A 27,950-nucleotide genomic window follows, 5' to 3' on the forward strand; every position below is an offset into this window, starting at 1 on the left:
GGTCGCGCAGCAACGGGCCGCGTCCCCGGCGATGGCGGCGGCGGGGCCGGCGCGGAGCCGGCGGGTTTTCCTCAACCACCTCGATTCTTATTGCGGCCGCAGCATCGGCGAGGTGAACGCGGGGTGTGTGTGTGTGTGTGTGTGTGTGTGTGTGTGTGTGTGTGTGTGTGTGTGTGTGTGTTTTTTCTTCCTCAACCGTCGCTGCCTGAGGAGCCACCGGCCTCCCGCTTGCCCCAGGGAAGCCAGCCGGGTAGCTGGGGTCACCTAAAACAGCTGCTGAGGAGAGCGACTGGGGTCAGGAAGGAGTTAAGATAAGAAGGAGAAAAAATGCGAGTTAGGGGCGGGAGACCTCGGGCAACAGCTGATCGCTGTTGGGAGAGGTAATGCCTCTGAGGTAACATCTGCCTGAGGGGAGCCGGGTTGCGGAGAAGGGGCACCAAGGGACTCCCCAACGGCTTCGACTTTGAGGCGTAAGACACGAATCAAGACAAAACGTTACAGCTGAAGTTGAGGAGTCCCTAACGTTTTCCTGTTCAGTGCAAAGCTGTGTTCTGAGCTACATTGCCTACCACGGGATAAGGGTAGTCGGACTGTTGGTGTCTTCCCAAGATCATGAGAAGCTGATAGGGTTCAATAAGTATTTGAATACAAATGTGTGTCTTGTGTATTGCAGTATTTATCCAGGTGTCTTGTTGGGGCATCACTTGAAAGCATAGGAGAAGAGGAGGAGGAAGATGAAAATAATTCAGCTGCTGAAGTTTCTAGTAGGCCAAAGGAGGGAGTCTACCAAATAGTGGGTACCCTTTCCAAACCAGAGAGTACTAAACCATATTTTGCAGAGGAAACATATGCAGTAAGTAAGAGTCTTACTTCAGATTGCCGTTAAATAATATTAGAAATATTGAAAGTCGTGTAATATAACCGGCATTAATAAAATGGTATTTGTTGCTGCTGGAAGCTGTATACGTATGTTTTATTCTGTCTGCTTCCTGCACACTCCTCTTCCTTGCTGGATCTGATACAGCAAATAGTAAAAGGAAGGAACTCGGATTCCAAATAGGTTTTTAAAAAAATATAGTTATGGACAAGGACATCATCTGTCCTGATGATCCACAGGTCTGCTTTTTTATTTTTTTTTCCCCTCAAAACACACGCTTAGGTATCTCTCTTGTCTCCGCTGTGTCTTTTATCACCATTTTAAAGGTAGTGGTGCTCCAATCAAAGTTAGTGTCCCCCTTCTTAACTGTTCACTGAAATCACAGCTTTCACTAGCAGCTAATTGTTCTGAATACCTACATCTTTGTATAAAGATATGTCTAGAGTTCAGTTAACTAAAGGAGGCTTGAAGAATGTGGTTGCTTATTGTTTGATTTAGTTTTCTGAAACTAAAATTGCCCCTGTCTCTGATTATCCAGAATCTCTACAGACATTTGAAAGTTTTGATTCAAACCTCTATAAAGCTGAATGTTGAATCAGAAAATTATGGCTGGCAGTATTTAATCTTAAACGCTGCTCTTGCCCAGAGTGTTTGTTGGATTTGCTCAAGTGGTGATGACAGTTTGCATTTAACAAAAATGACAGGATGCTATTTTGCAAGGAAATGGACATTTTTTTCTCTTCCTAGTTCTGCCAACTGATCCTTGCTTAACATACCTATAAAAGTCACAGATGTTTTTTTCTGATACTCACAATTGCACCAAAAATATGAATCCCAAAATACCACTAAAAATTGTACATCTTTTTGAACTATTTTAATGGGTACTGTAAATTAGAGGTTTCGGCATTTAATTCATATTTCATCACTTTACTTGTGTCTGACAGATAAAGTTTGATATCTGTCTTATAAATTATTCTAACTTCCTAGTGCTAGAAAACTATATTCTACCAGTAGGTTAATCTTGAAAAGGAATTTTGGATATTCTTTTTCTTTTTTTTTTTTTTTAATGACAGATTTTAACTATTTCTTTCCCCAGGTTTCTTCTCGAGAAGAGCTCTTAAGACACTTGCTTGAGTGTGAGATCCTTTTATATAATATCACTGAGGATGCAAATCAAATTGAGGAAGCAACATGGGCTGCTTCTGGTTAGTATAGCTATCAACTGAGAAGAATATTGGTTGCTATACAGTCATCAAAATTTACCATAGATGTATAATGATATTATCTGGGATTTATAGTTTACTGTAATATAAAACTGGGTTCCTTGATGGAGAAATGCTGCATGAATTGTTCAATTAATTAGCAAGGAACCATGGAATATGCTCTAGCATTCATAAGGTAAAGAAGCTGTCAGGGAATGGTCCAGCACTTTAAATGACACATCTCTGTAGGCAGTTATTTCCCTAAATAACTGTCAACCATCATTTTATCTACTCGCATTGGGAGGTGGGTAGAAAATTTGCAACATGGTATTCAAATAATGTTTCAAAATTTTATATAATTATTTTAAATATATTTTGATTTAAAAGTTCAATAAAAAATAATGCCAACAGTCTTTCTGAAGCTTTCTCATTATTATATCCAAATTCTAATAGGCACCTAGAATATTTTTATGGTGACAGTGCAATATTGTTCTTTATATGATATTTAAACTGAATTATGCTTTCCTGTTTACTTGGATAACATCGTAAGTTACATAACTCATATTTAATTATTTTGCTCTGAAGTAAAATAAGGAAGTTTTACCTGAATTCTGTAGATTTTCTGTTTCAATCATGAAAAACCCCACACTTTCATTTTCTTCCAGTATCTTAGCAGTCGGTAAAGATGAATCATTTCCATATATAGCTTCTTTTTTTTTTTCCCCCCCGTGATATGTAGCTCTACAGAGATTATGTTGATGCCTAGTAATTTGATTCTTTATTACCATTATTGTTTATTTGTATTCTTTCGTGATTTATTATCTTTACTTTACACCAACCCAAATAAAGAGTATTTGTTTAAAAATTCATATCTCATAGAACATTATGGTATAAATGCCTATATGGGACCTTTATATAAAAGCAAAAATACTGTTTGAGTAATACAATTTACAATAAATTAAATCATTTGCTTTAATTTAACAGCCCTACATATGGAAGTAGAGCATTTTGAAACACCAAAGTTATTCATCCTCATTTCAACAATAATGAGTTGGGCAAAAAGCAAGCTCCCTGACCCTGTAAGTAATATGAAAACATTATTCTTTTTTTTTTTAACTGAATATCTTCATTTAATGGAAACTATTAATTACATTCAAGTAAACAAATTATTTCAGTATGTACTTCAGCAATAGCTGATAAAGTTAGTGTCAGCAAGTGTGGTTTTTCTCATGATCCTTTTGCCCTGAACCACTACTTATTGCCAAATTTGTTAAATTTACTCTGCTGGACAGAGGAGTTTGGGCACTGGGCTACAATAATACAGGGGGACACTGGGGAGTGATTGGACAAGGGGTAAGACCTATGCTAACCACAATGTGCACTGTCCTTCAGTCATAAAAATTCCCATATTTACTACATATTTAATGAAATACGTATTTAAATCAATGTCAAGACAGATAAATAGATAAATCTTTATATATGTTAAGTATTGTCAGGAACCACATGGGATGCTTTGTAGTATGCTGTTGCAATCCTCAAATTTAGTGTTACAGAAATAGAGTTTTGATGCTATATATAATAAAATTTCATGGTTTTTTTTTTTTTTTAAATATAAAAAGTAGTTTAAAATCTTTTACTGTGAAAACTGAACTACTGACATTTACAAAATGTTGAACCTCAAGTATCAGAATCAGGCGTTTTAAGAATTTCAAATGAAAACAAGGTTAAAACAGGCTTTAAAAATATTTTTTAAGAACTTATTTTAACCATCCAGGCCTTTAAAAATTGTTCTGTTTTAAGACATGTTTAGCAGTCACATTTCTTCCTTGATAGGAAGATCCTGAGATTCCTTTTACTGAAGAAGATTATCGCAGAAGAAAATCTCATCCTAATTTTATGGATCACATAAATGCTGAAAAACTCATTGTCAAACTTGGGAAAACTGTATGTAAAGAACTTTTTTATAAAAATCAGTTGTTTGGTCTTCTTACTTAGAGAATTATCTTAGTGATGGAAATTACCAACAATTTGAATACATTTTAAGAGTGTGTTATTCTCTCGATAAGTAAGGATAATATCAATTATTAATAACATGTCAAGAGTAGAGAAGACTATAATGTATTGTGAAGCAGAAGTGTCTGCATAATACAAATCCCAAATTTTGTCTTTTTTCCTTAGGTAGCGAGTAAATCATGCTTCTGTCATTTAAAAAATACATTGTTTCATTGATTGTAACAGAGAGAATTAAAGCTGGGACCTGTGTGGGGAAAAGCAGGGGGATGAAAGAATAGAGAGGAAAGGGATATTAGTGTAGTTAAAAAAAAAAAAAAAAGAAGCAGCAGCATCTTTAAATATTAGCAAGCTATGTTAATATTATGTCTCATTTAAATACTTAGAAGAAGTTCTAGCCACACCTAGCATATTCCTGGATAGTTTGTGCTCTTGGAGCAGAGGCCTTGTTGACTTTTATTCCACCCTATAATTCACTTTAAAATCATGGCCATAGAGGTGACTCAGAATGACTAGAATATATGTTATCACTCTGTATGTGTTTTAAAATTACTTCCATCAGCTTTGTTTGTTTCAAACTGATTAGACCATTAATCTTACTAGGGAAACAGACCATGCTTCTTGTTGTCTTTAAGAGCTGTTATTAAATAAATGCCAACAGTGGCTCAGATTGTACTTCACAACTCAGGAAAACTGATGCTGTTGTCCTTAGCGATGGAGTGCTGTGGAAGTTAGGAAAGAGAACTGGAAGACAGGGAAATACACTGTCTGATGAAGGTGTTGTTTGCTCATTCTTTGTGTGTTAGCACTCTCCCATAATAAATATAATTTAGTGTCCACTGCAGAAATTTATCAGAAATTTATGTAAAGAGGGGGAAAAAAAAAAAAACTTTATTCTGATTTGAGTGTACACTTCTGATCTTATGTCCTGCTGGGACAATAGCACTAGAAATTATATTCTGTTCTAACATGGGTCTAATAGTACTGAATACCAGCAAAATTTGTTTTACAGCTTGAAAAGTCAGTGGTAAATTGTTTTTACTTTTACTGTGCTAACATGGAGCTATAAGACTATGCAATACTTTCATACTGTGATGTTAGAAACATAAAGATTGTAAACAGCACCCGCCAAACCTCGCAATAACTTCAGCCACCAGTAACACCCAGATGAACTATTGACTCAGTTTTTCTGACTAGTCCAAAGCACTGAGTCACTACATAACAAAGGTATTAATATAATTAGCTTCTAAATGTTTGCCAGGCTGAATGTCTATTGAGAAGACACTGGAACAATATGTGGCAGTGCACGATAAAGCCACCCGAGTATTTTCAATGTATATCTCTTGTAGGCATTTCAAAAGGAGCCCTTTTCCTCCAGAACTCCAGGGGCAGGTTCAGTGGGTATCGTGGCCCCCCATTTAGTTTCTGTTGGCACTTCAGAACAGGAAGGCTCCAAAGCATCTGTTCTTCCCAGCAGATCAACATTAGTTTCCTGTGATGGCTGGAGACTTCTGGATTACAGTTCTTACTCATTTCTAAATTCAGCAGCATCTAGGGAATGTGCCATCTGTGACAGAAATTAGTGTTACCACTCGCCTGCAAATTGCTCAGCAGGAGATAGGAGAATTCAACAGCCGTGTCAGTCACCTAGAGAAGATCTTGCACCGAAGAACAGAAGGGTTTCCTAGCCCTCCTATCTGTTCAGAGTGCAATTTAATGGCTGTTGTCGCTGAAAGTAAGTTTTCATCCCTCTGAGTTACTGTATCTCCCACCTACATTTTGCTTAAAATTCAACACGAGTTGTGAGATAGGAATCTTTGCTTTTTACCACTAGCAATTTTTTTAACCTTCACCTTTGTGGCAGGGCACTGGGGCTGTGTAGCTTTTCTCAGAAGACACTGACTCTGGGGTCCTGCCAGATTCGGAATCCTTGGAGAAACATCTGCCTACCACAGATGGAAGAACTCTTCATCTCCCAGCTCTGTTCTCAGTGGCATCATAGTTCCTGAATCCATTAACTTGGAGCTGGTTCCCACTTCAGGCATTTTATTAGAATAAAACAAACGTAAACCAATCAAAGCCTGGAACCGATTATAATAGCTAGAATGTGACATCTAGTGGCTTTAATGAATATTACACGGGAACTTGAATAAACACGCCGGAGCTTGCCTAATAATTGTCTTAATTTTTAAATTAAGTATATTCAAATCATACCAAGTAGTACCTTCACATCTGTGTAATTCGTGACACTAAACAGATATTTTTAGAGGACCTGAACCTGTTCCAGAGGTTTGTATTTCAGTGAAGTGTAGCTAGCACTCAGTGCCAAACTGGTTTGTCCTCACAAGTAGCTACTGCAATGTAAACGGAAGAAAAGCCTATGTGTTAGGTTCTTCAGGGAGATGAGCAATAGCACCTCCTGTGCTTTCACAAGAGGCAGGTTTTTCCTGTTGGGAGACGGAGATTACATCATGTCTTCTCCAGAGCCATCCTGGGAGCTGTTGCGCTTGGGGTACAGTTTCTAGCACGGTACTCCCCAGGCAAGCTGAGCGTGGAAACTCTCATGCTCTCTGTAACACCTCAGAGTTTTGACGTCTCCCGTGATTACTACCAAGCTGTTGCGTTCAGCGGAGTTGAGATAGGTTGTTATGACAAAGTTTCATTTTGTAAGCAGACAGATAAAAACACATACACGGGTATCATATGCTGATGTCACAACTCGTCATCCCTCTACATGGTGCTTTGCTTATATGATCAAAGATTGGCTAACGGCGTTCTTAGTTTTATGTTTCTGAAATATTATAAAAATTGTAACAAAAGATGCGTTTTTCTCACCAAAAAAAAGTGGATCCCAAATCTGGGCATGTATTCCCTCTGCTGGTAAATGCAGGTTCTTTTGCGTAGTGTTAGGTAAATATATAATGTCTAGGATCTTTACAACATGAGAATTATTTAAAAGTTTTGTTTCACCTTAAAAATTCCAAAGTGACTGGTCTTAATTTAAAATATTTTCTTGAAAGTTTTTCTCCTTAAGATGATTTTTAAATATTTTTTTTCCTTTTTATAACAATCCTCAACACCAATCCAAGCAGTAACTTTTTACATAAACAGGCAGCAGAAATAGGAAATTTATGACATTACACAATAATGGCCAGCAAAAAATATTGGAGTTGATTGTGATGTGTAGTTAGGAAAACACTTATATAATACATGGATTTTTATTTTTTTTTATAATATATCAAAATTAAAGCAATTGTAAAATCATTAATCCAGCACTTGCCACTTCTTTAGGCAGTCAAATGCAAATATAATGCCATTAAAAGAATAGCTTTAATGAATGTTAGAGTGATTTTTCTTGGAAATAGAAAGTAGAAATGTGAGTTATCCTGTTAATTAATTTACATAAATTCCATTTTTTTTAACTTAAAATTCTTTTAGAATTTCAGTTCAGGTGTAGACTGGTCAATTCTGATTGACCAATGCTTTTTTTTGAAGGAAATAAGCCATATGATTTACAAAATTACAGGATATGCAACAATTGATCTAGTTACAAAATTTAAATGATATAATTTGCACACTTCGTATATGTAGTACACAAGTACTCAAGTTCCAGGGTAAGCCAACATCCCATTTGCAATACTGTATTTTTATAAAAACTCTCTTCTTGATTCTACTTCACAGAACAAATATAAATTTTCAACTTATGTTGTTGCCTCAGGACATCAATATGGAGCTGGGGAAGGAGTCTTACACTACTTTTTTAAGGTAGACGTTAGTTATTTTTGAAGGTTAATTTAATTTCTAGGGGCAAACTGCACTAGAACTGAATGCATTTTTAGGAGCTTTGGTAATGTAAGCTTAATGTTTTTGTGAACAGAATGATTATTTGAGCCCTTTGGAACCTTTTAGCTACAGTGGAATTGTTTTCCACTTTGTTGGCTCTATATTTTTTTTTAGTTTTTTCCATAGTTCTTGAACAGTATCTCCATATATACTTTACAGTGACAACATGTCTGTCATATCAGTGGAATCAGAAAAAAATGTCTTTCTTCTCAATATTCTCTTTTTTTCCCAAGCATTTTTTTTATTTCAGATACAATATAACATTTGTCAAGATCAAAGAATATTATTAAAAAAAAAAGTCTATTTTTTTAGTAGGCTGCCAATCAGTATTTCTCAAGAATTGTTTTGTTTGCTGCAGTTTCATTAATCATTCAAGAAACTGAACTTTATATCCCGAATATACAGATTTGCCTAGCAAACAAATGCTCCTATTTTTGGCTCTAGTTAAAAGTAATCTTTTTCTCCTCATTTCATTCTCTGTTTGTACTTCCAGATAGGTTGGCTTAGTGAGACTCCTGCAATACCTGTTTTTGGAGATGGGAACAATTTTATTCCAACCATTCATGTTCTTGATTTAGCAGCGTAAGTAAAAAAAAATTTCCCCTTACCTAGCTAGATAACATATCCAAATCTACTCGAGTACTGGGGCTTTTAAATTGGGGTGGGTGGATTTAAGAACACTCTTTGGCCCTTCGTACTGAGTCAAACAGAATTCCATTTCTTTAGTACTAGACATGACTTCTGGGAACTTTATCTGACTGTTACACTGGTGTTATGCTTTTAAAAAATGATTAGCAGTGCTCGATCTAGAGTGTGACACCAGTTAACTGGCACAGAACTGGAAATGGATCGTGTGGACTCTACAGCAGGCTAAGTTAATATCTTCTGCAGATGTTTTTTATCCTTTGAACTTCTTTCCAAATAAAATATCTATCTGTGCTTCTTTACTAAGCAAAATATACATGACAATGTCATGCTCTGAAAAGTTCCGCAAGATTTTATAAACTCCTTCTACAGTTTCTGAAATGCATTTAACAATGAAAGCCCAGTGTGCTTCTCTAACTACTGGTCCTGACTGTACTTGCTGTGTTTCAGAGTGTTACAAAACATAGCTGACCACAGGCCAAGGTCTCACTATATACTTGCAGTAGATGCATCTATGCACACTCTTCAAGAATTAATAAAGGTAAGACATTTTGATTCCTTTTTTTTTTTTTTTTTTTTCCCCAGATAGCTTTAAGGTTTTAAAAGCTGTACATTTTACTGAAGTAGAAGTTCTTAGGTCTTCCATAGAAAAATTATTTGTAAATCCTGCAAGACTTCTGTCCTTTCACCAAAATACACTACTTGGACCTGATTTTGCAGAACTAACTTTTGCACTATTTTCATTAAGTAGAAATTTTACCTAAGAAAGTTCTGGTGAACAGTTGTGGGATTCACAGTATTATATTTAGATACTCAAAGTCTTTAAGATGCCTTTCCCTTCATTTTGTAGGAAGATATCTTGTTTTTCCAAGTATTTTGAAATTAAATCTAGAAATAGTCTTGATGACACTGTTGAACTATACACTGATAGTGGGAGTCAGCTAATATAACATGAGACTTGCTCATGTAGATTGAGCAAATGTTACATAAGGACCAAACATAACAACTCAATATTTTTGATTATGTCAAAGAGTGTTGTGTTGTGGAACAGTGTGTTAGGGAGCTCACAAGAAGATGTAACCTTTGTTCTGGTTCAGGTAAATATACAGGTTCTCACTGAAAAGTTAATAGTTGAAGAGCCATTCCGTGTAAGTAACCATAATGCAATTAGTCAGCATTCCTATGGAAGAAACAAAGGTCAAAATAACTTTTGCAGCTATGGTCAACCATAGGAGAGAGCATTTTATAAAAATTAACACAAAAGACATCAAAAATATTGAGCCCTTAGAGGAGAAGGCTAGAGGCTATTGGAACTTAGATTATTTGCCATGTAAGGCCATTGCATGCTACTTATTAAGAGAAGCTTGGGAAAGAGAAAATGCAAATTAGCATGGTTAAACCGTAGGTTGAAGAAAACAAGATGTCATACTTCAAAAAGTTATGGTTATGTCCAGATGAAGAAAATAGAAAAGATCATGAAATCTGGAAGGATAAGTGAAATAACACTTGACGATCAAGTATCAGGAAAGACTCAAAATTAATATCCTTTTTTCAAACATGTAAAGAACAAAAAGTCTACCAGAAAATCTATAAGGCAAATTGATGATTATGATATAAAAGGAGCACTTAGAGAAGACATAGCAAAGATGCTTTGTATTAGTGGGCACGGGTAAGAATTTGGAAGCATTTTAATGCTTCAGGACCTCTTTGTGGATAACTTGTTAGAGGATCTGTATAAAACTACATTAACAGTAGAGAAGATTCTAGAACGAACTGACAAAAGGAACACTAAGAAACCACCAGAATCTTATAGCATTCAATGAAGAGGTCTGAAATAGGTCGAGGATTAAATAATTCTGAATTGCTAATTTATGCATACAACCTGCTGTTTAGCACTGTCCTGGCACTTGAAGGCTGGAGGATGATAAATGTGGTGCCAAGGTAAAAAAAGAGGTTCCCAAAACGCTGTGGGAGTTACAGGCCAATATGCCTAAAACCATTGGCTAATAACCGAGTATGTTATTAGACATTATAATAAATTAAATGCATTAAAGTGCACCCAGATACATATGACCCATTTGGGAAGAGTCAGTGTGACTTTTGTAAAATCTTTTCCCAAGAAATACTTTCCAAAGAAGTACTTTAAGAGACTTTGGAAACCTCCTGAAGTTCTTCAACGTGATCAGCAAATGTGGATAAGGGTGAACAAGCTGATGTAGCCTACTGGAATTTCCCAAAGGCTTTCGAAGTAGTACTTCACCAAAAGCTGTTGAGAAGCAGCTAGACACCCTAAGAAAAGTGGCTGGGTCCTTTCATGGGTATGAGAATGTTTGGAAATGGGAAATAGAGGGCAGGAGTAAGTGGACAGTCCTTGTAGAGAGGGGGAATTATCAGCGGAGAGAGTGTTGCAGAGAGCTGTCTTGGGAGGGAGCTGTACCAGCCCAGGGGAAGACTGGAAAAGTACATGGGAGACAAATACTTTGAGAGTTACTTAAATATACAACAGCTATTTCTAGTTGACCTGAAAATAGTTGAAAATTAGAAGAGTAGCTGGAAGGAGTATCATATATGCTTTTCCCATTCTGACTTTCATTAGGCATCCACTAATTGACATCGTTGCAGACAGAATACTGGAATATATGTAGATTTGATCGGACGCTCTATATCAATTTTTATAATTTTATGGAATCTAGTGGGGTTTTAAATCTAATTTAAAAGGCTGTAGCTGTAACTAACAACTTCTGTCTAATGAAATGAAAACAGCAATATGGACTGTTATTGGCGGCACTGATCTGAAAACCCTTCCTGACTGTTAACAGAATTAAATACTTCAAGAACCTGAAGTGAAAGTGCTGGGAAATAAAATAGGTCTCCAAATAGTTCTTAAGCAGTAGGAAGTTGTACATAGATTGAAGAGCTTTGGAACACTTTTCTGTGGCTTTGGGTTGTTTGCTTGTTTATTTGTTTTATTGCAAGTACTCAAGAGGAAGAGATACAGAGTGAAACAATGTTGTTTAATACTAACATTAAAGTTAATGTACGGTTCTTTGATCTGTCCATTTCAAATCAGTATGCTGATTTTTCAGGTATAGTGTAACATAAAGTTTAAAGCACATATTTTATCTGCAGAAATTCTGTACATTTTTTTCTAAGAATCTGACTTGCTAAGTGTATTTTTTTTTTTTCTTGATAGTGTATCAGTAATAATGTTGGACCAGGAAAAATTGAGAAGATTCCAAAAGAAAATGCATTCCTGAGCAAAGAGTTAACAGTTAGTACTTTTTTTCCCCCTTTATTACTTAAGAAAAGGATGTAAATTTGAAAGTATAATATTGTCAAATACCTAATTCATTTTTATAGTTTACAAGTAAAATTTAACCCTAAAACGTGCCTAAAAATATACACAGTGAGTTTACATTTAGAAAATAAACAAACTAAAATGTCACTGTCATAGAACAGACTATTGTGAGGAGCTACAGCCTGCTTTAGAAAAGCAGTGGAACACTGGTGTTACTGCTGCACCGAGCATATTGGAGCACTCTGACAAAACCTGCATAAAATTATAAAAATAACAAAAAAAAGGTAACGATGAGGTGCTACTAAGGCTGATGAACACAGCATGCATAAATTATGTTATATTCATCTATTTATCTGGAATAAACTGTTCATGGGAGAAATAAATAAATTACAACTGTGGTAGTTTCAAGATGGTACTTGGTAAGTTTATGGAAGAGGTTATTCCCTGGATTTATATGAAAACTTTGTATTGTACAGAATAATTGTTTAATGTTTCATGTTCTAATAGTTGATGAGAATACTCAAATACAGATATTTGTTGAAAATGTTTCTATTTTTAATAAGCTTAAAAAGTCTGTTTTGCTTTGTGTGCAAACCTTCTTTCCCCATGCTTTAAGTCTGCCTTGTCTTATCCCTCCATTCTTGTCTCTACTTTAAGCTAACAGTGTTCTTCTAACATGCATAGCCTGTCTGTAAATAAATGTAGCTTTGCTCCCTCAGCAAATGCATTTGGATATGTTGCTTGTGAACCTGCGAATGGAATCTGTGTTTCTGAAAGAGGCTTTCAACATGAAGTGGGTTGCTCAGGGAGGACTGGTGGAGAACATTGAACAAATCGTCAGTGAATACAAGCAAAGCCGAGGACTACTGGTAATGGTTTGGTGTATGCTATTTTAAAGTGTGCCTTTTTTTTTTTTTTCCCAACAGAATTTGTTATAGAAACACAAGCTTTTATTTCTTTAAGTAAAAGTACATGGAAGGCTGGTATAGGTGCAAAATAAGTGAACATTAAAACTGAAAACTAAATTGAAGAACTTAAAAAAGAGGGAATATTAATGAAATCAATGATCATTAAGTTTTATTTCTTTTATGCCTAAAACTGAAACCCTGTAAATGCAAATAAGCTTCCTGATGGAGAAGCTGCTGTTCTGAAAGTAGTTTCTGTATGCAATATATGGCATTCCTGGTATATTTTGCTTCAAGAACACAGTAAGCGTATCTCTTATTTGAGCTTTTTTGTAAGAGTCAGTAGTTAGGCAAGTATTTCATGCCCTTGATTATACTGAGTGAGCCACGATATTCAATTGCAATATAGCTTTCATTTTAGCCTGTATTAAGCAACTTTGCCATTTCATATGTTAGCTTAATATTTAGAACTTCAAATGTATAGGGAAGGTTATTGAAAGGTGGAGAAAAATGCTTGCATACATTCAAGTATTGATTGGTAAATTAATAACTAAACAGATAAAACTGTTCAGCATGTCTAAATCTTGTTCAAAGTTTGAACAAGAGTTCAGGAGGTGTAAAACAAAATACAACTACTGTCATTCGAGGTTGCTCGATAGAAGTCCCTGCGTATCTCTGAGAGGATTATCAGATCTGTATTTGGGTTAAACTACTGCATCTGAGTACATATGCATGTAATTAAAAAAAATTCAGTCCAAAATATAAACATAGCAAGTGGCAGGAAGAAGGCTAGCTAGACCTCGGTCCCTGTCACTACTCTGTTACATTTGCTCATCCACTGGCTAGGCGGGCTGCAATAAGAAATTGATCGTATCTTAAGATTGGGATGGATCTGAAATTTTTGAGGTCAAAATAACCATTGTGATGACAGTAACTCTACCTCCGTTGGGAAACAGAGCTATTGCACGTGTATAGTAGAATATCTGCCACCTTACTCCAAAATTCACTGCAGCATATCTACAGGACTGTGTCTTGTCTCTTTTGATCATTCAGATGCTAATAGTGCCACTATAAGTTGGTCTGTGAGTCTACCAAATAGAGGTGTGCTTTTCCTCCAATGGTAAAGTTGTACATTTAAATTAAGTAACTGTTACTCAAAGCCTGTGGTTCATGTAGGAAATATTCAACAAGAAATAAATAAATGAATAAAAATAAAATATCTTTTTAGTTTTAACAATAATAATTATTATTTCCTATTAGTGAGAGTAAAAAGATTGTTCCTTTTACATAAAAACATCCATATTATTTGAATGATGGTGTATCTTCTTTTTCCAGCCTCTCAGAGTTTTCATTCATGGGCCTCCTGGGGTTGGCAAATCTACCATTGCTGAAGAGCTCTGCAAACACTACAAGCTACATCACATTAAGATAAACGATGTGATTTCTGAAACAACAGCAAACCTGGTCTGTTGCTGTTTTCTAATATTGCTATTATTTTAATTTCTGTGATTTTAAAATGTTTGGCATAACTTAAAAATTAGTTATAATTCCATTATTTTAGAATGGAAATATCTTTTGACATACCAATCACTTCTGGGGGATACACTGAACTCTTTAGAGACTGAAGGTTGCTCAGTATCTCACTGTCTAGGAGCATACATGAAATTAATTGTTTAGTTTTGTTTTTGTTTTTGTTTTTTTTCTTTTTATTACATCTGTGTATAGAAGAAATCTGGCTATGAAATTTCTGAGCCTATTCATATTTCTGATCTTATCTTCAGGAGAAAATTGTGGCTCCTAAAGAACTGGACTCTGACAGTGTGAGAGAAGAGGGAGGAGATGATGAAGAGGAGGAGGGTGAAAATGTAGAAGCAGCACAAGAGTTATTAGCTAGAATAAAAGAAAGCATGAGGCAGAATGCAGGTAGGAAATACAAAGTACTAAGATGGGGTTTAGGTAACCAGTGCAACCCTATGCAAGTGGAAAATCAGGAAGTAACTTGGTGCTTTCGAACTTCTGTGTCCTATTAAAAGCAAGAATCATGCCCTGTCCATCTGTATGTACCTTATTTAAAAATCAAATACAAAGTTTTACATTATACATTATATACCTTGTATATCAAGTGATTTTCTTTTTAAACACTGTGGTGCTTTTTGAATTGAAGTTCCATCTTTCTACTTCCTTATACATTTTATATTAATTCTTTTTACCCTATAAGTCAATATATATGTAACAATGGTATACTCAGTAGCATTAGATTCTTGGCCAGATTTTTTTTTTTAATTTCATGTTTTCTTCTCAGAACAGGGAGCATCATTTATATAATATAAAGTTAGTGAAGCATATCTTTATCAAATTTTCAAAGAAGAAAAGTATTCTAGTAAGAAAAAGGATTAGTGCACTGTCCTATGAGATTGTGGGTTTTTTTTTTTTTTAAATAACTTATACCTCATTTTGGCCATTTCTAAAAAGTAAATAGTATTTACTGAAGCCTATAAAGAATTTTAAAGTCTGCAGATTGAAAAACTTCCATAAAAATTGTCGTTACTGAAAAGTACTAATTATCCTCTATATGTGAGTAAAGTCATGCAGTTTTTGACCTAGTGCTTAACATTTTCCATGCGGTATAAAGTGATCCCCCTTAAAAATGCATTCTATTGCTAAATGTTCACCTGATTTGGATCCTGTGTACCTGCAAAGCAATGAATTTGTAGTGCATCCAAAAGCTTCAATAATGAGATCTATGGCAGCATCTCTTCTGCATGCCTTGCTTTGTTGTTTAAAATAATAATGCCTTTTAAAATCGTAACATACTTTTATGACCACAAAGGTTTATAAATATTTAAGACTTTGAAAAGATGAAGCAAAATAAAATACGACATTAGTCAATAGTTACAAAAGGACAAAAAATCACATCAAACCAAAATTTTACTCCCACATTTGCTCAACAATGTAGGCCAAGTTAATAAACCCTTTAATATCTCAATCTACTAAACTGAAAATGAAACTTGTAAAACCTATCTCATGTTTCTTTTGCAAGACTATCTTTAAGTCTTACTGTTAATTGTAAACAGAAAATCATTGTTTTGTCACATTTTTTTCTATAAATATTTCTTTGCTACTTCTATTAAAATCTGATTGCATTATTCTAAAAAAACCCTAATTTAATGTTTAGTAACCTTGAAGTTCTAATATTTATATCCTTGTAAACACAAATTTAATTTATTTTATAGCCACACATTTATTTTCCATAGATCGCTGACAACATGTAATATACAAATAGTAACTCAAAATACATATTTTTTTTTTTAGGGTCTAAATAGAACTTTCGCTCATAGATTAATTAAAATGTTAGTAAAATAGTTTCAGATATCTCTTTTCCAAAAACTAGGTACCTATTTACCTTTTTTGTGTCTTAGGTTCTCTAGATGATGAGTATGTTGTTAAATTTGTGAAGGATAAGCTCAAATCTATGCCTTGTAGGAATCAGGGGTATGTTTTAGATGGGTTCCCAGAGACCTATGACCAGGCAAAAGATCTTTTTAATTGTAAGTACTGCTGCTTTTGTTTTTATGGCTGCTTTTACTTTTATTGCCGATAATATTGTCATTATCATAATTGTTCTCAGTGCCACGGTAGTTGAAGTGCATCGGCACTGTAATGACTGCAGTGCAGGACCCAAAACAAAGTCATCTTCACATGAGGCTTAAGATGTAAGAAGGACTGTAACGCACTTTATTCAATTTAAGCCTAAAATAGTCTTCAGACAAAGTACTGAGTATGTGCACAAATATGGAGGATGCTTTCTTGTTCTGGGTAGGTCTACTCCACCCAAGCAAGCTCTAAGGCAGAACTTCGTCATAATATTTAAGGGCTGCTTTATGGGGGGATCCAGCCAGTGCACCAATACGTGTTTTGTGAGCCAAATTAGAGTGGCTGTATTTGATCAGCTACAGGAGATACGACTTCAGAGGAGCTCTGTGACATACACTTCGAATTGTGAGCAAGCACTGTCGATGCAGTAAGACCAAGAATCATCTTCACACATAAATCACATCATGAGGTTTGAAGGAAAACAAAACCCAGTCTTGTTCAGCTTCATATGCCGGGCTGTAAATTATCATGCTCAGCCAACGCTCTTCGGGCTGTTTTACTGACTATTCAGAATAGCAGACACTCAGTGGCAGAAACCATTTCAACCATACCACTGTAAAACATTTTTACTCACTGTTCTGAGTCCCGTTTCTGTTTTTGGCAGAATAATTTACTTGGCAGGACAAGAAACCGGGGTCAGGACAGCAGTACGGACACATTTTAAAATTGTGTATGCGTGTGCATACTCCCGCTGTATAGGCAAACAACTGTTAGTACCCCAAGGTAGAATTCTGTGCTGGCTGGCAGCATGGCTTACTTACTGAATTCTCTAAACTGGTGTCAAGGTTAGATTAATTTCCAACAGCTAGTATAATTGGAATATAGACAAACCCATGTTTGCACTGGGCATATTTTTAGCAAATAGTATGATATTGTTGCTTCAAATGAAAGTGTCGATCATTTCTTACTTTTGTTTTAGTGGAAAGTGAAGATGAAGAAGAAGGAATAAAAGGCAAAATACCTAAATGTGATAAATTAATCACACCTGGTAAGTTTGAGAGATTTTTTTTTAGTTTGTTTGTTTAAATAAACTGAGGAGCTTTCAAATACTGCTGCCACCAACGACAAGTCTAAAATATCACTCCATCTGTTCGTATTTAATTTCACATAAAATAAGTATCTAATTTGTGTAATGCTGCTGCCCTCTCCTTTGAAAAAGAACAATGAATCAAAATTAAGGTTTTGTTTCAGTTTGGGGGTGTTTTATTTTATTGGTTTTTTTCATTTTGTGAAAATGCCATCAACTGTTGGGTGATAACAATAGTAGTGACTGCCTTTGTTTTGATTATATCAGTTATTAATGGAATAAACATGAGCTCCTGAACTTGGCATATTAAAAAACCTTGAAAGGATTTTTGAAAAAATCTTGAAAGGTGTTACCAAATTCATTTTAATGCATCAGATAAATTGGGAATTAAAATAGAGTGGTTTTCATCCGTGCAGAAATGGCGTCATCCCGGCGTTCTCGCTATTCTTGATTTCTTTGGAAGTTTTGATTACATTCAAACAATACATTTGGCATATTTTGCATTACAAGATGTGTCCATCTAGATAGGATAGAGGTTGACTATCTCAAATGCTTAGTCTTTCAGTGAATGATAATTTACTGGCTTCCGTAGAAATGAAGAAAATTCAGAACTTTCTGACAATGCCTTAGTCCTCCCACTTACATGAAGGGGACAAAGGTTTGATTTAAAAAGCAGACTTGTACCACGTTTGTAACCACTTAGAAATTGCTGATTTCTGAAGTAAATGATTTCTGTTATTCATAAACAAAACCATTTTTAGCCTCCATTTCAAGAGAGGAAATGTGAATGAATTATTATGATGGGCTGGAGAAGTACCACTTTCTCTCCCATAACAAAGACCTCAGGCATGGAATCTGTTTTAAGGAGATGCCTTTTTAACTTTGGAGAAAACAGTGGTCCGGAAATTATTTTTGTTGGTTTAGGGAGGTTTTCTTGGGTTTGTTTTGGCATTTTTTGAGGTTGGTTTGGTTTTGGGTTTGTTTGTTTTTTTTTTTTTTGGAGGGGGGGTCATGGGAGGGAAGGGGCTGGGCAGGCAGGATGGGGGCTGTGTGCTTGATTCTGCAAATTTCTCTCTGATGTCAGAAAAGCTACTTTCTGGCTTTGTTAAATTAACAGGTTTCAGTAATATTGACTAAGGATATTAATAGAAATATCAGAATATATTGTGATAAATGGTATGAAGTCATATCTAATAAATACAAAATGATTGGTGAGTTAATAAAATGCTACAAGTTTCAGCCTAATGAAACCACAAATATGAGACTTCTGAAATGAAGAGAGAAGATGGGGATTTTTATGTATCCTTGAAGGGTTTCTGGTGTTTTTGTTTACTGGTCGAACTAAAATAACGTTGACACTAAATTTTATGGCATGTGGTAGCATAGTATCTTCAATGTGCTATTAGATTTTTTTTCTAACTTTTAATTTAATTCAATAGATACACCTATATTTGTAAGATTAAAAATCACAATACTGGGTGATGACTCTTGATAACTTGACAAATGAGTTGTCATATTCTCTAGTGCAACTTGCTGCTCTGGCTGCACCACTCATCATTTTTTTTTCCTCCTATACTTATTACATGTATTGGTTGTATGATAGCTCTCAGAAAATTTGGACTACACTGCATTGCTGTTCTTAAGATGTTTGTGCTGCTTATTGCAAGAATAGTCTTTTTGACAGTGCTAAGAAAGGTGGAATGGAATACATAGCTTCTTTACAGACTTGTCTTAATACTGTTGGATTGCTCTAACTGGAGAAGTTGAATATAAGCATTTGATAATTAAGTTATTAAGTTATCTATAAAGATATATACAGTTCACATCTCTTTGCGTTCATTTGTGGTTTAAAATTTATTATTAACACAAAATAGGCAAGAAAGAGAAAAAACAATATATGGGCACTGATAATGTGTTCTTCTTCACAGAATTTGTTATTTCTTTGATGGCATCTGATGAATTCCTTATAAACAGAATAATAAATCTGCCAGAGAGAATTGTTGCTGGAACTCATTATACTCAGGACCGGTTCCCGCAATCTTTGAATCTCTTCAGAGAGTTAAACACAGACGATAAGACTGTTCTCAACTATTTTGATGAACGCGAAATACATCCTCAGCTTATTGGTATGAACTAATAAAATTAGTAGATAAAATATGAATTACAAAATGCTGTTGTTACAAATTTAACACTTGTGAAGATCATATAGTACGTGTACATATATAGATATTTTTAATTAACACTGCAGAATACACATACAACAAGCATTTAATTATGTACCTGCAAAAATATTTGTATGCTCATAAGGATTATGAATTGTTTTTACCGTTAACCTGTTTTAAAAAATAAGGGATTTAACTGTTCATTTTTGTAGGCTAAATGATCAAAGCAATTTTCTGACGTAGGTCACAGAACTCTGCACTGGCATTCTTCCAGATTGGTGTAGTAGTATATCTGCATGGACTTTCCATATTGTTGTTGCTTATATTTTTTTCTTTAGACTTATCCTCAGATGCCATGACAATATATGGGTAATCTGTAAATGATGAAGCATGAAAGAAAATTATTAGAAATTAAAGGTGGAAGGCTAGGTCTGAATCTGTTTTGCACTGTATCTGTATGTCAGAAAATTTGTCTTCCCTACACACTGCCTAGAAAATTGTGATGAGTGGGAAACCTTGAGAAGATTACTACAGCATTCTTAAAGATTACAGCATTCTTAAAAAAAATGGGGGGGGGAGGGTTGGATGTTGGGCAGGTGGAAAAAAGAAAGAACTAGGAGAAAACCCTGCAACTAAAATCAAATTGCTGATATTTGGAATGTCCATTTGGGATAAGTTATGAGAAGTTAATTGTTGAACAGCCTCAGTCATAATTGATTTCCTAAGTTTTTTTATTTAATGTCAATCATGGAGATTATTCTTGAGAATAATACAATACATTTGGCATTAGGAAGTGCAGCAGTGGAAAAAATTGTGTTAGTATAATCATTTTAGAATCCAGATAATTCTGTCACAGAAAGGAAATGTAAGAAATGGTAAATATTAAGGTCTGATGCCATCAATTGGTCATATCCTTATCTCACACGGTTCTGGATATATAGGTAGTAGCACTGTCCAAGGTCATACTTTATTTTGGTAGGGACTATGAAGTATATACCCTATGGTAGAATATTGTAGTGTTTTCTGCTAAGATTTATGCCCAAAGATGACTCTTAAACTCTACTCCATTCCAACTAAGGAAACTCACTGGCCTACTAGTTTAAAATATTGAGGTATCACAACTGTGACATTCAGTGACTTCCAGATGATTTTCACATTCAGTTTATAGTGTTGATTCTCATCTTCAAAGGGGCATCATCTTTAGGTGCCGTTTATCTTAGGAACTGTCTCTTATATTCACATCACTGATTGTTACCCACCGAACTATGCAAGTATATAGCTTTGTGTTCTAGAATGGTAATGACAGATTACAAAGATAACTTCAGTGAGGAACCTTCAGCTCTGCCAATACCTCCCCATTCTAGCTGGTGTTCCAGTTGGTTTATCAGATCCACAGAATTAAGTAGCATCAGATTTAAGCACAAAGCCAACTGCTCTCTCTGTCATCTTCTGAAGGAATGTAGTGGGGAACGGTTAAAAAATTGTGCTTGATTTGTTAAATACTGACTCAGATTAATAAAATCTTCATTCCACCTTAATTTTAGAAAACCATAACATATGGCTTTACGAATTGCTTTTATGCTTATTATTTTTCCTGAGTCTGAAATATGATTAGTACAAAGGAGTGGGCTTCAAGATTCTGGAAATCCTACTTTGCTACAGTGACTCACTGCACGAAGTCTGCAAGTCAGTTATCTTGAGTCTTGTTTTTCTCATCTGCAAATTGGGGATGGTGACAAAGGCATGTTAGATCATCTACAAGAAAGCATGTTAAAGTTATAAGAGCAATTTCCTTTGAAGATCTTAATTTATTAACTCCTTTTCTGGTGATCTTTCTTCTCAATTAGCATCAGCGCTAACCTCGTTTACTTAACTACCTCGTTTATTTTTGAAGATAAATGTGGTTAATTATGATTGCTGTAGTATTTGCATCGCAATCTTGCTTGGCCATCTAAGAAAAAAATGCAGTCTTTGAGACTTCAAATTCAATGCTGAGTTCTTAGCAATACTTTTAATGACTAGAAAAGTGGTTTGCACTGTCATCTCTATATCCAGTTTCACCTAAAATTGCAGAAACAATTGACTGGAAGACACAGAAAATGTCTTATTCTTTTAATCTGTGTTACTTAAGGAATTAATTCCTGACTTTTTTTTTTTTTTTTTAAAGAAGAAGCTGTAAAAAAAATTTTATCATGTAGAATTATGTTAGCTTTCTCCTCAATTCATTAGCAGAATTTGGACTTGAGGTCCAAATCTCAAACACTTAGGCACTTGAAATAATGGTGCTTGTATTGGATACCTATCTTCTGTCTGAATTAGTGATTAGAAAGAAACGGGAAGCATGCTTTGCCAATGGCTTTCAAAATAACTTCATAAAGCAGAGGACTGTGGGAGTAGGGACTACTGGATTCTCATATAAATTCTGTATTCTCCTTTTTCTGGGTTTTCCCCTTTCTCTGCTTGCTCTCCTTACCCATTTCTGTGCCTTGACATCTCCAGTCCCTCACCACTGAACAAGCCCTTTATCTCCATATTCTCTGGATACCTGAAATGCCCACTTTTCCTCTTTTCCATGTACTTTTTACATCCTTTCTGCCAGATGCCTCCCCACACCAAATGCATACAGAGCCCAGAAAGCCCCAGAGACAGTCACAATTTTTCTGTGGTTTTCCTTCATTTTTTTTGCAAGTTTAATATGCAAATAGCCTCCAGCAATTAAAAGGGAGAAGGAATATAATGAAAGAGGTCTTACTCAGTCTCTGTGCTCCTACAGGAAGCTACAAATTTGTTCTGTAGCTATAACACGGTAACAGTTCAACTAGAGATAGGTCTGTGTATTGGTCAATCTGTGTGAGTGAAAACTTTGGAGTTTGTTGCCAAATCCTAACAATCCATTGTGTAACCTGCAGGGGAGACAGGGTCAAAAGCTGATGGTTTTATGCATCTGGATAAGTTGACATAAGATTGGTGACAGGAATATCTCTGATAGTTGAATGACCTCATTTTCAAGTTTCAAAACTTAGGCAAGCCGCAGCTAATAAACAGAACAGTTGTAAAAATTATTTTAATACATTTCTCCCTTACATCAACTTAAAAAGACAAACTATTTAGCTGAAACCAGTGGAGAAACTTCATTCTGTGTAGCAAAAAATAACATTTATAAGCAACTGCAAACAATATCTTCTACTTGAAAATTCAATCAATGTGAACACCATACATTTTTATGTCCTGTAGTTATTTACTAATGCCCATTGATAATTGACAAAAGCCTTGAAAATTTCTCTCTTGTATTGATTAAAAGATGTAGCCAAATTTGAAGATCCTGAGAACAGATTTATTGTAAAAGCGATCATCAAAGAAATTGGGGAACCTCGGAATTATGGTTTGACAGATGCAGAAAAGGAGAATTTGGAACGCAAGGCAGCTGAGGCCCGCCTTGTCAAAGAAGCTCAAGAAAAAGCCGAACGAGAGCGTAAAGAAGCTGAGGAAAGGGCTGAAAGGATGGCAAATTGGGAAGAGTGGGTAGGTTAAGACATATTTTTGGGAAACTGTTATTATTTATGTGTTTTAGATGGCTTCCAGCAATCTGTTATGTAAATACACTTGGAAAGTGTTGTTGTAAAAGGATGAAAGAGCAAAAATCTAGCAAAATACAAAAAGGCAACGTTTCTCATACAATCTGTAGTTCAGAATCTAAGTTTTGTTTTATAACCAGAACCACTATCGCTAGAAACAAATTTATGGTTACTTAGTTCAAAGGTAGAACTATTGTATTTACAACTATTTAGAAGTATAAGATTTATGACCAACAGAATGGTGATCCGAAACCATGCTGTGGCAAGTCATATTTAGTGTCCTTTAGGTGAGCCTTAGCTCATTATAAGAAGATGAAAACCACACCTCCATATCTTAAGTTACTCACCTCTTCATGAAGCCTCTCACCCCATTAAGCGTGAGTACATTAATAGGCAGATACTGTGATTTTAAATGAAAGTGAGGTATAAAACTAGGCAATATTGTGATAAAATACTAACCAATAGTTATGTAAAGAGGCGTGTGTTTGTGTGTTCAAAATCAAGTAAATCTAGAGCGTGCTTATAACTGGGTGGCTGGCCACTTCAGATGCCTAGCACCCTTTTCTTCACAGAACTGTAATAAACACCAGCATCTCGATTCTGTGCGTTAATCGGCCCTTTGCACACTGGATGAAGAACCCTGGTTTTGGGACAACAGTGTGGCATAAATTTTCTAGTTCCTTATGTCATAATTAAATCTCGGTTAGACTATCTTCACAGTGCATTTTGAGGCCCAGCCTAAAGAATATAGTATCGTTTTGATAACAGACATAGCAATTGTTTTGCACATTGGTATCAGCATATCTTTAAGATACTTTTATAATACTCTTCTCGTTGTGGCTTTGCTGTAGCTCTTTTATTTTAGCATTTACAGATACCTACTATGATCAACGGTGATTTTCCATAAACAGTCTTATAGGACTTTTGCATTTTGCTCCCTTTACTTCTGAGCAGCTGACCAATTCTTAATTATCATGCCTTTCAAACAAGATTTTTAACTCACCACTGATCAATATTCCAGTCAGCACTGCAGAAAGGTTTCTGAGCCTGCAAGAGAAAAGCACCTTTGAGAGCTGAGACCTCACTACTGTGAGGGCTACCTGATGCAGTCTGAAGGATGCTTTTTGTTTGCTAATACTTTAATAAGTGCTTAGTATTTAGGCAACCTGACCTCACAGGATTTGCACATGATGCTTTTTCCTTATTTACTTTGCCACACCTAGGGACATTTTAGGTAAATAACCTGAAATGCATACTCTAAGTATGTCCTTGTTCACACCCAAACTCAGCTTGTTTCACCAGAAGGCAGTTCTTCCATTGTCTTCTTTTAGAGCTATTTAAAAACAAACTGATCATTCTACAGAGAATTGCTTGCTGTAAACTTGTCTAAAAGATTTGTAAGGATAGTTAACACATTTTTAGCTATATCCAATCCAAAGCCATCTGACTTTCAAGAGTGTAAACTGTGCATTATTCAAAGCTAAAGTAGGTGTTTAAATCAAATGTGTGCTTAAATTTATCACTTTAAATAGGCAAATGCTCAGGAAATCTAAGCAACTACTCATTTGCCTTTGAGACTGTAGATTAGCTGCTGTCTCCCAGTAGTGTTCAAATACCACTTGCAGTATTTATTCAATAGCACTCCTGGATTGAGTGAGTAAGGTAACTATCTTTTCCAGGTACTGGTATACCAGTTTTATCTGAACATTGCTTTTGTGTTATGCCTTGAGTATCGAAAAGCAGTCTTCAGAGTATCATCTGCTGGCTGTATCTATGTATGACTCAGGCTACTGATGAATAAAATGAGAGAGGAGAGGAAAATAAAAATATTTTTGAGTAATCTGCTGGCTAAAACTACTGCAAGTATGCATGGTATTAAATGCTATTAAATGGAAGAAAGAAAAACTCACAGCAGTTTTGTTTCCCTACCCCTCCTACTTTTTGAGTGTAATCCTTGTATTTGATTTAACCTGAATTCAAGACTAAATTTAGCTGGTGTAAACAAGATGTAATTCACTGTGGTTTTAGTCTATTTAACTCACATCCCCCTCAAAAACTGACATAAATTAAAACCAAAACAAAGCAAAGAAACCAAACCCAAAATAAACAAAGAAAAAAACCCAACACAATTTACAGTCATTTAGAGAATCAAGACTCTTCTGCGTAAAAATATTCTCCTTCCCCTGCAGTTCAAAGAACCCTCAAGAAACCATCTGCATTTGCAAAAGTACTAATTTTTGAAATGATACAGTGTATTCCAACCATTTTGCCAAATATCTTATGGAAACAGGACCACTGGAATACTTCAGAATAAACCTTTTAGGTTTTAAAGAGAGAAAAATAAAATTATTTCACTAAGGAGACTATTTCAGTTTTTATCATACTCAGTTTTTTGCCCTCAGTGTGCTGTGTGCTCTAAATTTAATAAGCAGTTCAGAGTTTTTCCTGCTAAGTTGTGAGTTTTAATGTTCTGTCCCCAGTTTCTAACACTATTTTTTTTTTCTAGGCCGCCATTATTATTTAGTCAAGTGCTATTTGGTAGATGTTATAAACATCGTTTTTTATTATTTTGTTCATTATTTGTAGAATAAACATCTGGAGGAAGTGAAAAGACAAGAACAAGAGTTATTGGAGGCCCAGTCCCTTCCACTACGAAACTATTTAATGCAGAACGTCATGCCAACACTTATGCAGGGGATAAATGAATGCTGCAGGATCAGGCCAGATGATCCAGTTGATTTTCTGGTAAGGTGATAACATTTTTTTTCTTAAAGATGTTTGAAAATTCACGTAGCCCTAAACAATTTCTGTTAACATAAGGACTAAAATTCTTTTTCCCCAATGTCATGATAAAAATTAATTGACAGTATCTGCAATTCTGGTGAACCAGTAATTACTGTGAAAATTAAAAACCCCGCACCTCCTCTTTATGGGATCGACTGATACTGTGTATAAAGTAAGGGCATAATCCAACTTTGCTAAACGTTAATAGGACAATAATTGTCCCAAAACGAGGGTTTTTCACCCAGAGTTGAGATACATGTATTCATTACGTGGATGCACATGCACAGGTTACTGTCCCAAGACAGCACACTGTGGTCCCAAAGACTATGGTTATTTATACACACAATTTTATATGTTCAATACACTGATACATACGTATTAATATTCTACTAAGTGACTGGTCATAATCTTTTTGTTTAGCATGTAAATTAGCACGTATGCCTAGTTTGCCCTCTCTGCCACTGCCTTTTGAGTCTGGGGTGTAGAGTCAGTGGTCCCAACCTCCCCCTGCCAGAATCACCTTTTAGCTAGTCTCCTCCTCATTTGGCAGACATAGGCTGTTCATCGCAGTTTGCTGTTTCTACTTCCCATTAATCCTACCTAGGCTTCTGCTTTTTGTCATGCATATACAATAACAGATTATTTCAAGGTTAATCATTTGTTTCTACTGTTATTTTAAAAACCAATCACTTGGTTCTACAGTGTGATCCAGTTACAAAACAAAACGGATTCTGAGCTGCAGATTGTATGAGAAGCTTTTTTTTTTTTTTTTTAATTTTTGCCCTTTTATCCTTTTACAACAGAATCACTACCAGAATCTGTTTCTCTTTGGTGTGCGCACACTGTACTTCTTACGTACCCTGCCAATTCTGCTGTGACAGAGGCCTGCAGAAAGGGGGACATCACTCTCCATCCTGCTTACACCCCTCTAGGCACAGCAGAACATATTATTGTAATGTTGACTGAAAGCTCTTTGGTAATTTCCTTCACAATACACAGATAAATTAATGAGCAGATCTTATAAGACCTTTATAGAGTGATTCCATTTGCGAAAGACCTCAAGAAGTTATTCAGTTCAATTTTTGGCTGAAAGCAGGGTCTGCATTGCCTTCAGATGAGAATTCAGGTGCTGTGAAGCTATTGCTGTACTGCTGTTCCTCCTGCACTTCCTAAGAACATTACTGACAAGCCACTGCTGTTTTGATGAAAAAAACCTCACTATTTTATTAACCAAGCAAAAGCTTAAAATTAAAGCCTCAGTGTCGCATGCTGCTTCAGGCACTAAGGAACGTTTAATTGTTTTAACCTTTTTGCTTATCGATGAGCGACAACTACCTGTAGCTGTAGCAGCATGAGATCTTCCCCACTGACATAACTTTTAAAGATCTGTATTTTCTACTCTTCTGAGTCCATAAATCAGGCCCTAGGGTACTCCCTAGGATCTTCCATGGAGTGACAAATACCTTCATAAATGGCTCACTTCCTTCTGACAGAGATGGGGTGACTGTTACCAAGAGGGAGAATGAGATTGGCTGGTATTTCCGATGGTATTTGTGGGGAAGAGGCTTCTCTGACATATCTGCCAGAAATTACATTTTAGAGCCACTTAATCCTTTCTGCAATTTTGTTTAAACCAATGTTGCCCACTATATTTTTGTTATTTTGCATAAGTTTTAAAATTGAAGACTTGAAAATAAGTGTAACTTTGAAACTCTTCTGTTTATAGGCAGAGTATCTCTTCAAGAACAGTCCTGATATTGAATGAGATAAATATTAAATCCTAACAGCTGTCAAAATTGCGAAGTAGAAAGGGAGAACAGTCCTAATGCTTTTTAAATAAAAATAGTTTCTGAATTTATTTTTGTTTAGGCTTATTATGTAATCTCCATTTCTATTTCTCATCCTTTATTACTATGTTGTATTGGGTTTTTAATATTCCTTCTACAAAGGTACCATTTACTGCACATG

At 35.5% G+C, this 27,950-nt stretch overlaps 1 protein-coding gene across 4 annotated transcripts; it reads left to right on the forward strand.

Annotated features, from left to right (window-relative positions):
• Window positions 1–24: 24 nt before the first annotated feature.
• Window positions 25–27,840, forward strand: AK7 (adenylate kinase 7). 4 transcript variants are annotated; one of them, XM_033010471.2, is made up of 18 exons: window positions 25–112; window positions 674–853; window positions 1,974–2,082; window positions 3,064–3,158; window positions 3,913–4,023; window positions 7,771–7,854; window positions 8,426–8,514; window positions 9,028–9,118; window positions 11,771–11,848; window positions 12,595–12,744; window positions 14,116–14,244; window positions 14,562–14,703; window positions 16,200–16,328; window positions 17,354–17,422; window positions 19,390–19,587; window positions 22,925–23,145; window positions 25,785–25,943; window positions 27,709–27,840. In XM_033010471.2, the coding sequence occupies exons 1-18, from the start codon at window positions 32–34 to the stop codon at window positions 27,745–27,747; spliced, it is 2,154 nt and encodes a 717-aa protein (XP_032866362.2). In that variant the 5' UTR covers window positions 25–31; the 3' UTR covers window positions 27,748–27,840. The 4 variants fall into 4 exon arrangements, with proteins under 4 accessions (XP_032866362.2, XP_032866364.2, XP_032866363.2 ...); XM_033010473.2 differs by lacking the exon at window positions 16,200–16,328; XM_033010472.2 differs by lacking the exon at window positions 7,771–7,854.
• Window positions 27,841–27,950: the final 110 nt, after the last annotated feature.

Source organism: Tyto alba, unplaced genomic scaffold (assembly GCF_018691265.1).
Source record: "Tyto alba isolate M040663 unplaced genomic scaffold, T.alba_DEE_v4.0 Super-Scaffold_18, whole genome shotgun sequence".
NCBI classification, from domain to species: Eukaryota; Metazoa; Chordata; class Aves; order Strigiformes; family Tytonidae; genus Tyto; species Tyto alba.

Excerpts from the sequence above, each read along its gene's own strand:
- AK7 (XM_033010471.2), top strand. The coding sequence starts at position 32 with ATGGCGGCGGCGGGGCCGGCGCGGAGCCGGCGGGTTTTCCTCAACCAC. Across the intron at positions 11,849-12,594 it reads TCCTGAGCAAAGAGTTAACA|CAAATGCATTTGGATATGTT; the intron begins GTTAGTACTTTT and ends TTGCTCCCTCAG. Across the intron at positions 12,745-14,115 it reads AGCAAAGCCGAGGACTACTG|CCTCTCAGAGTTTTCATTCA; the intron begins GTAATGGTTTGG and ends TTCTTTTTCCAG.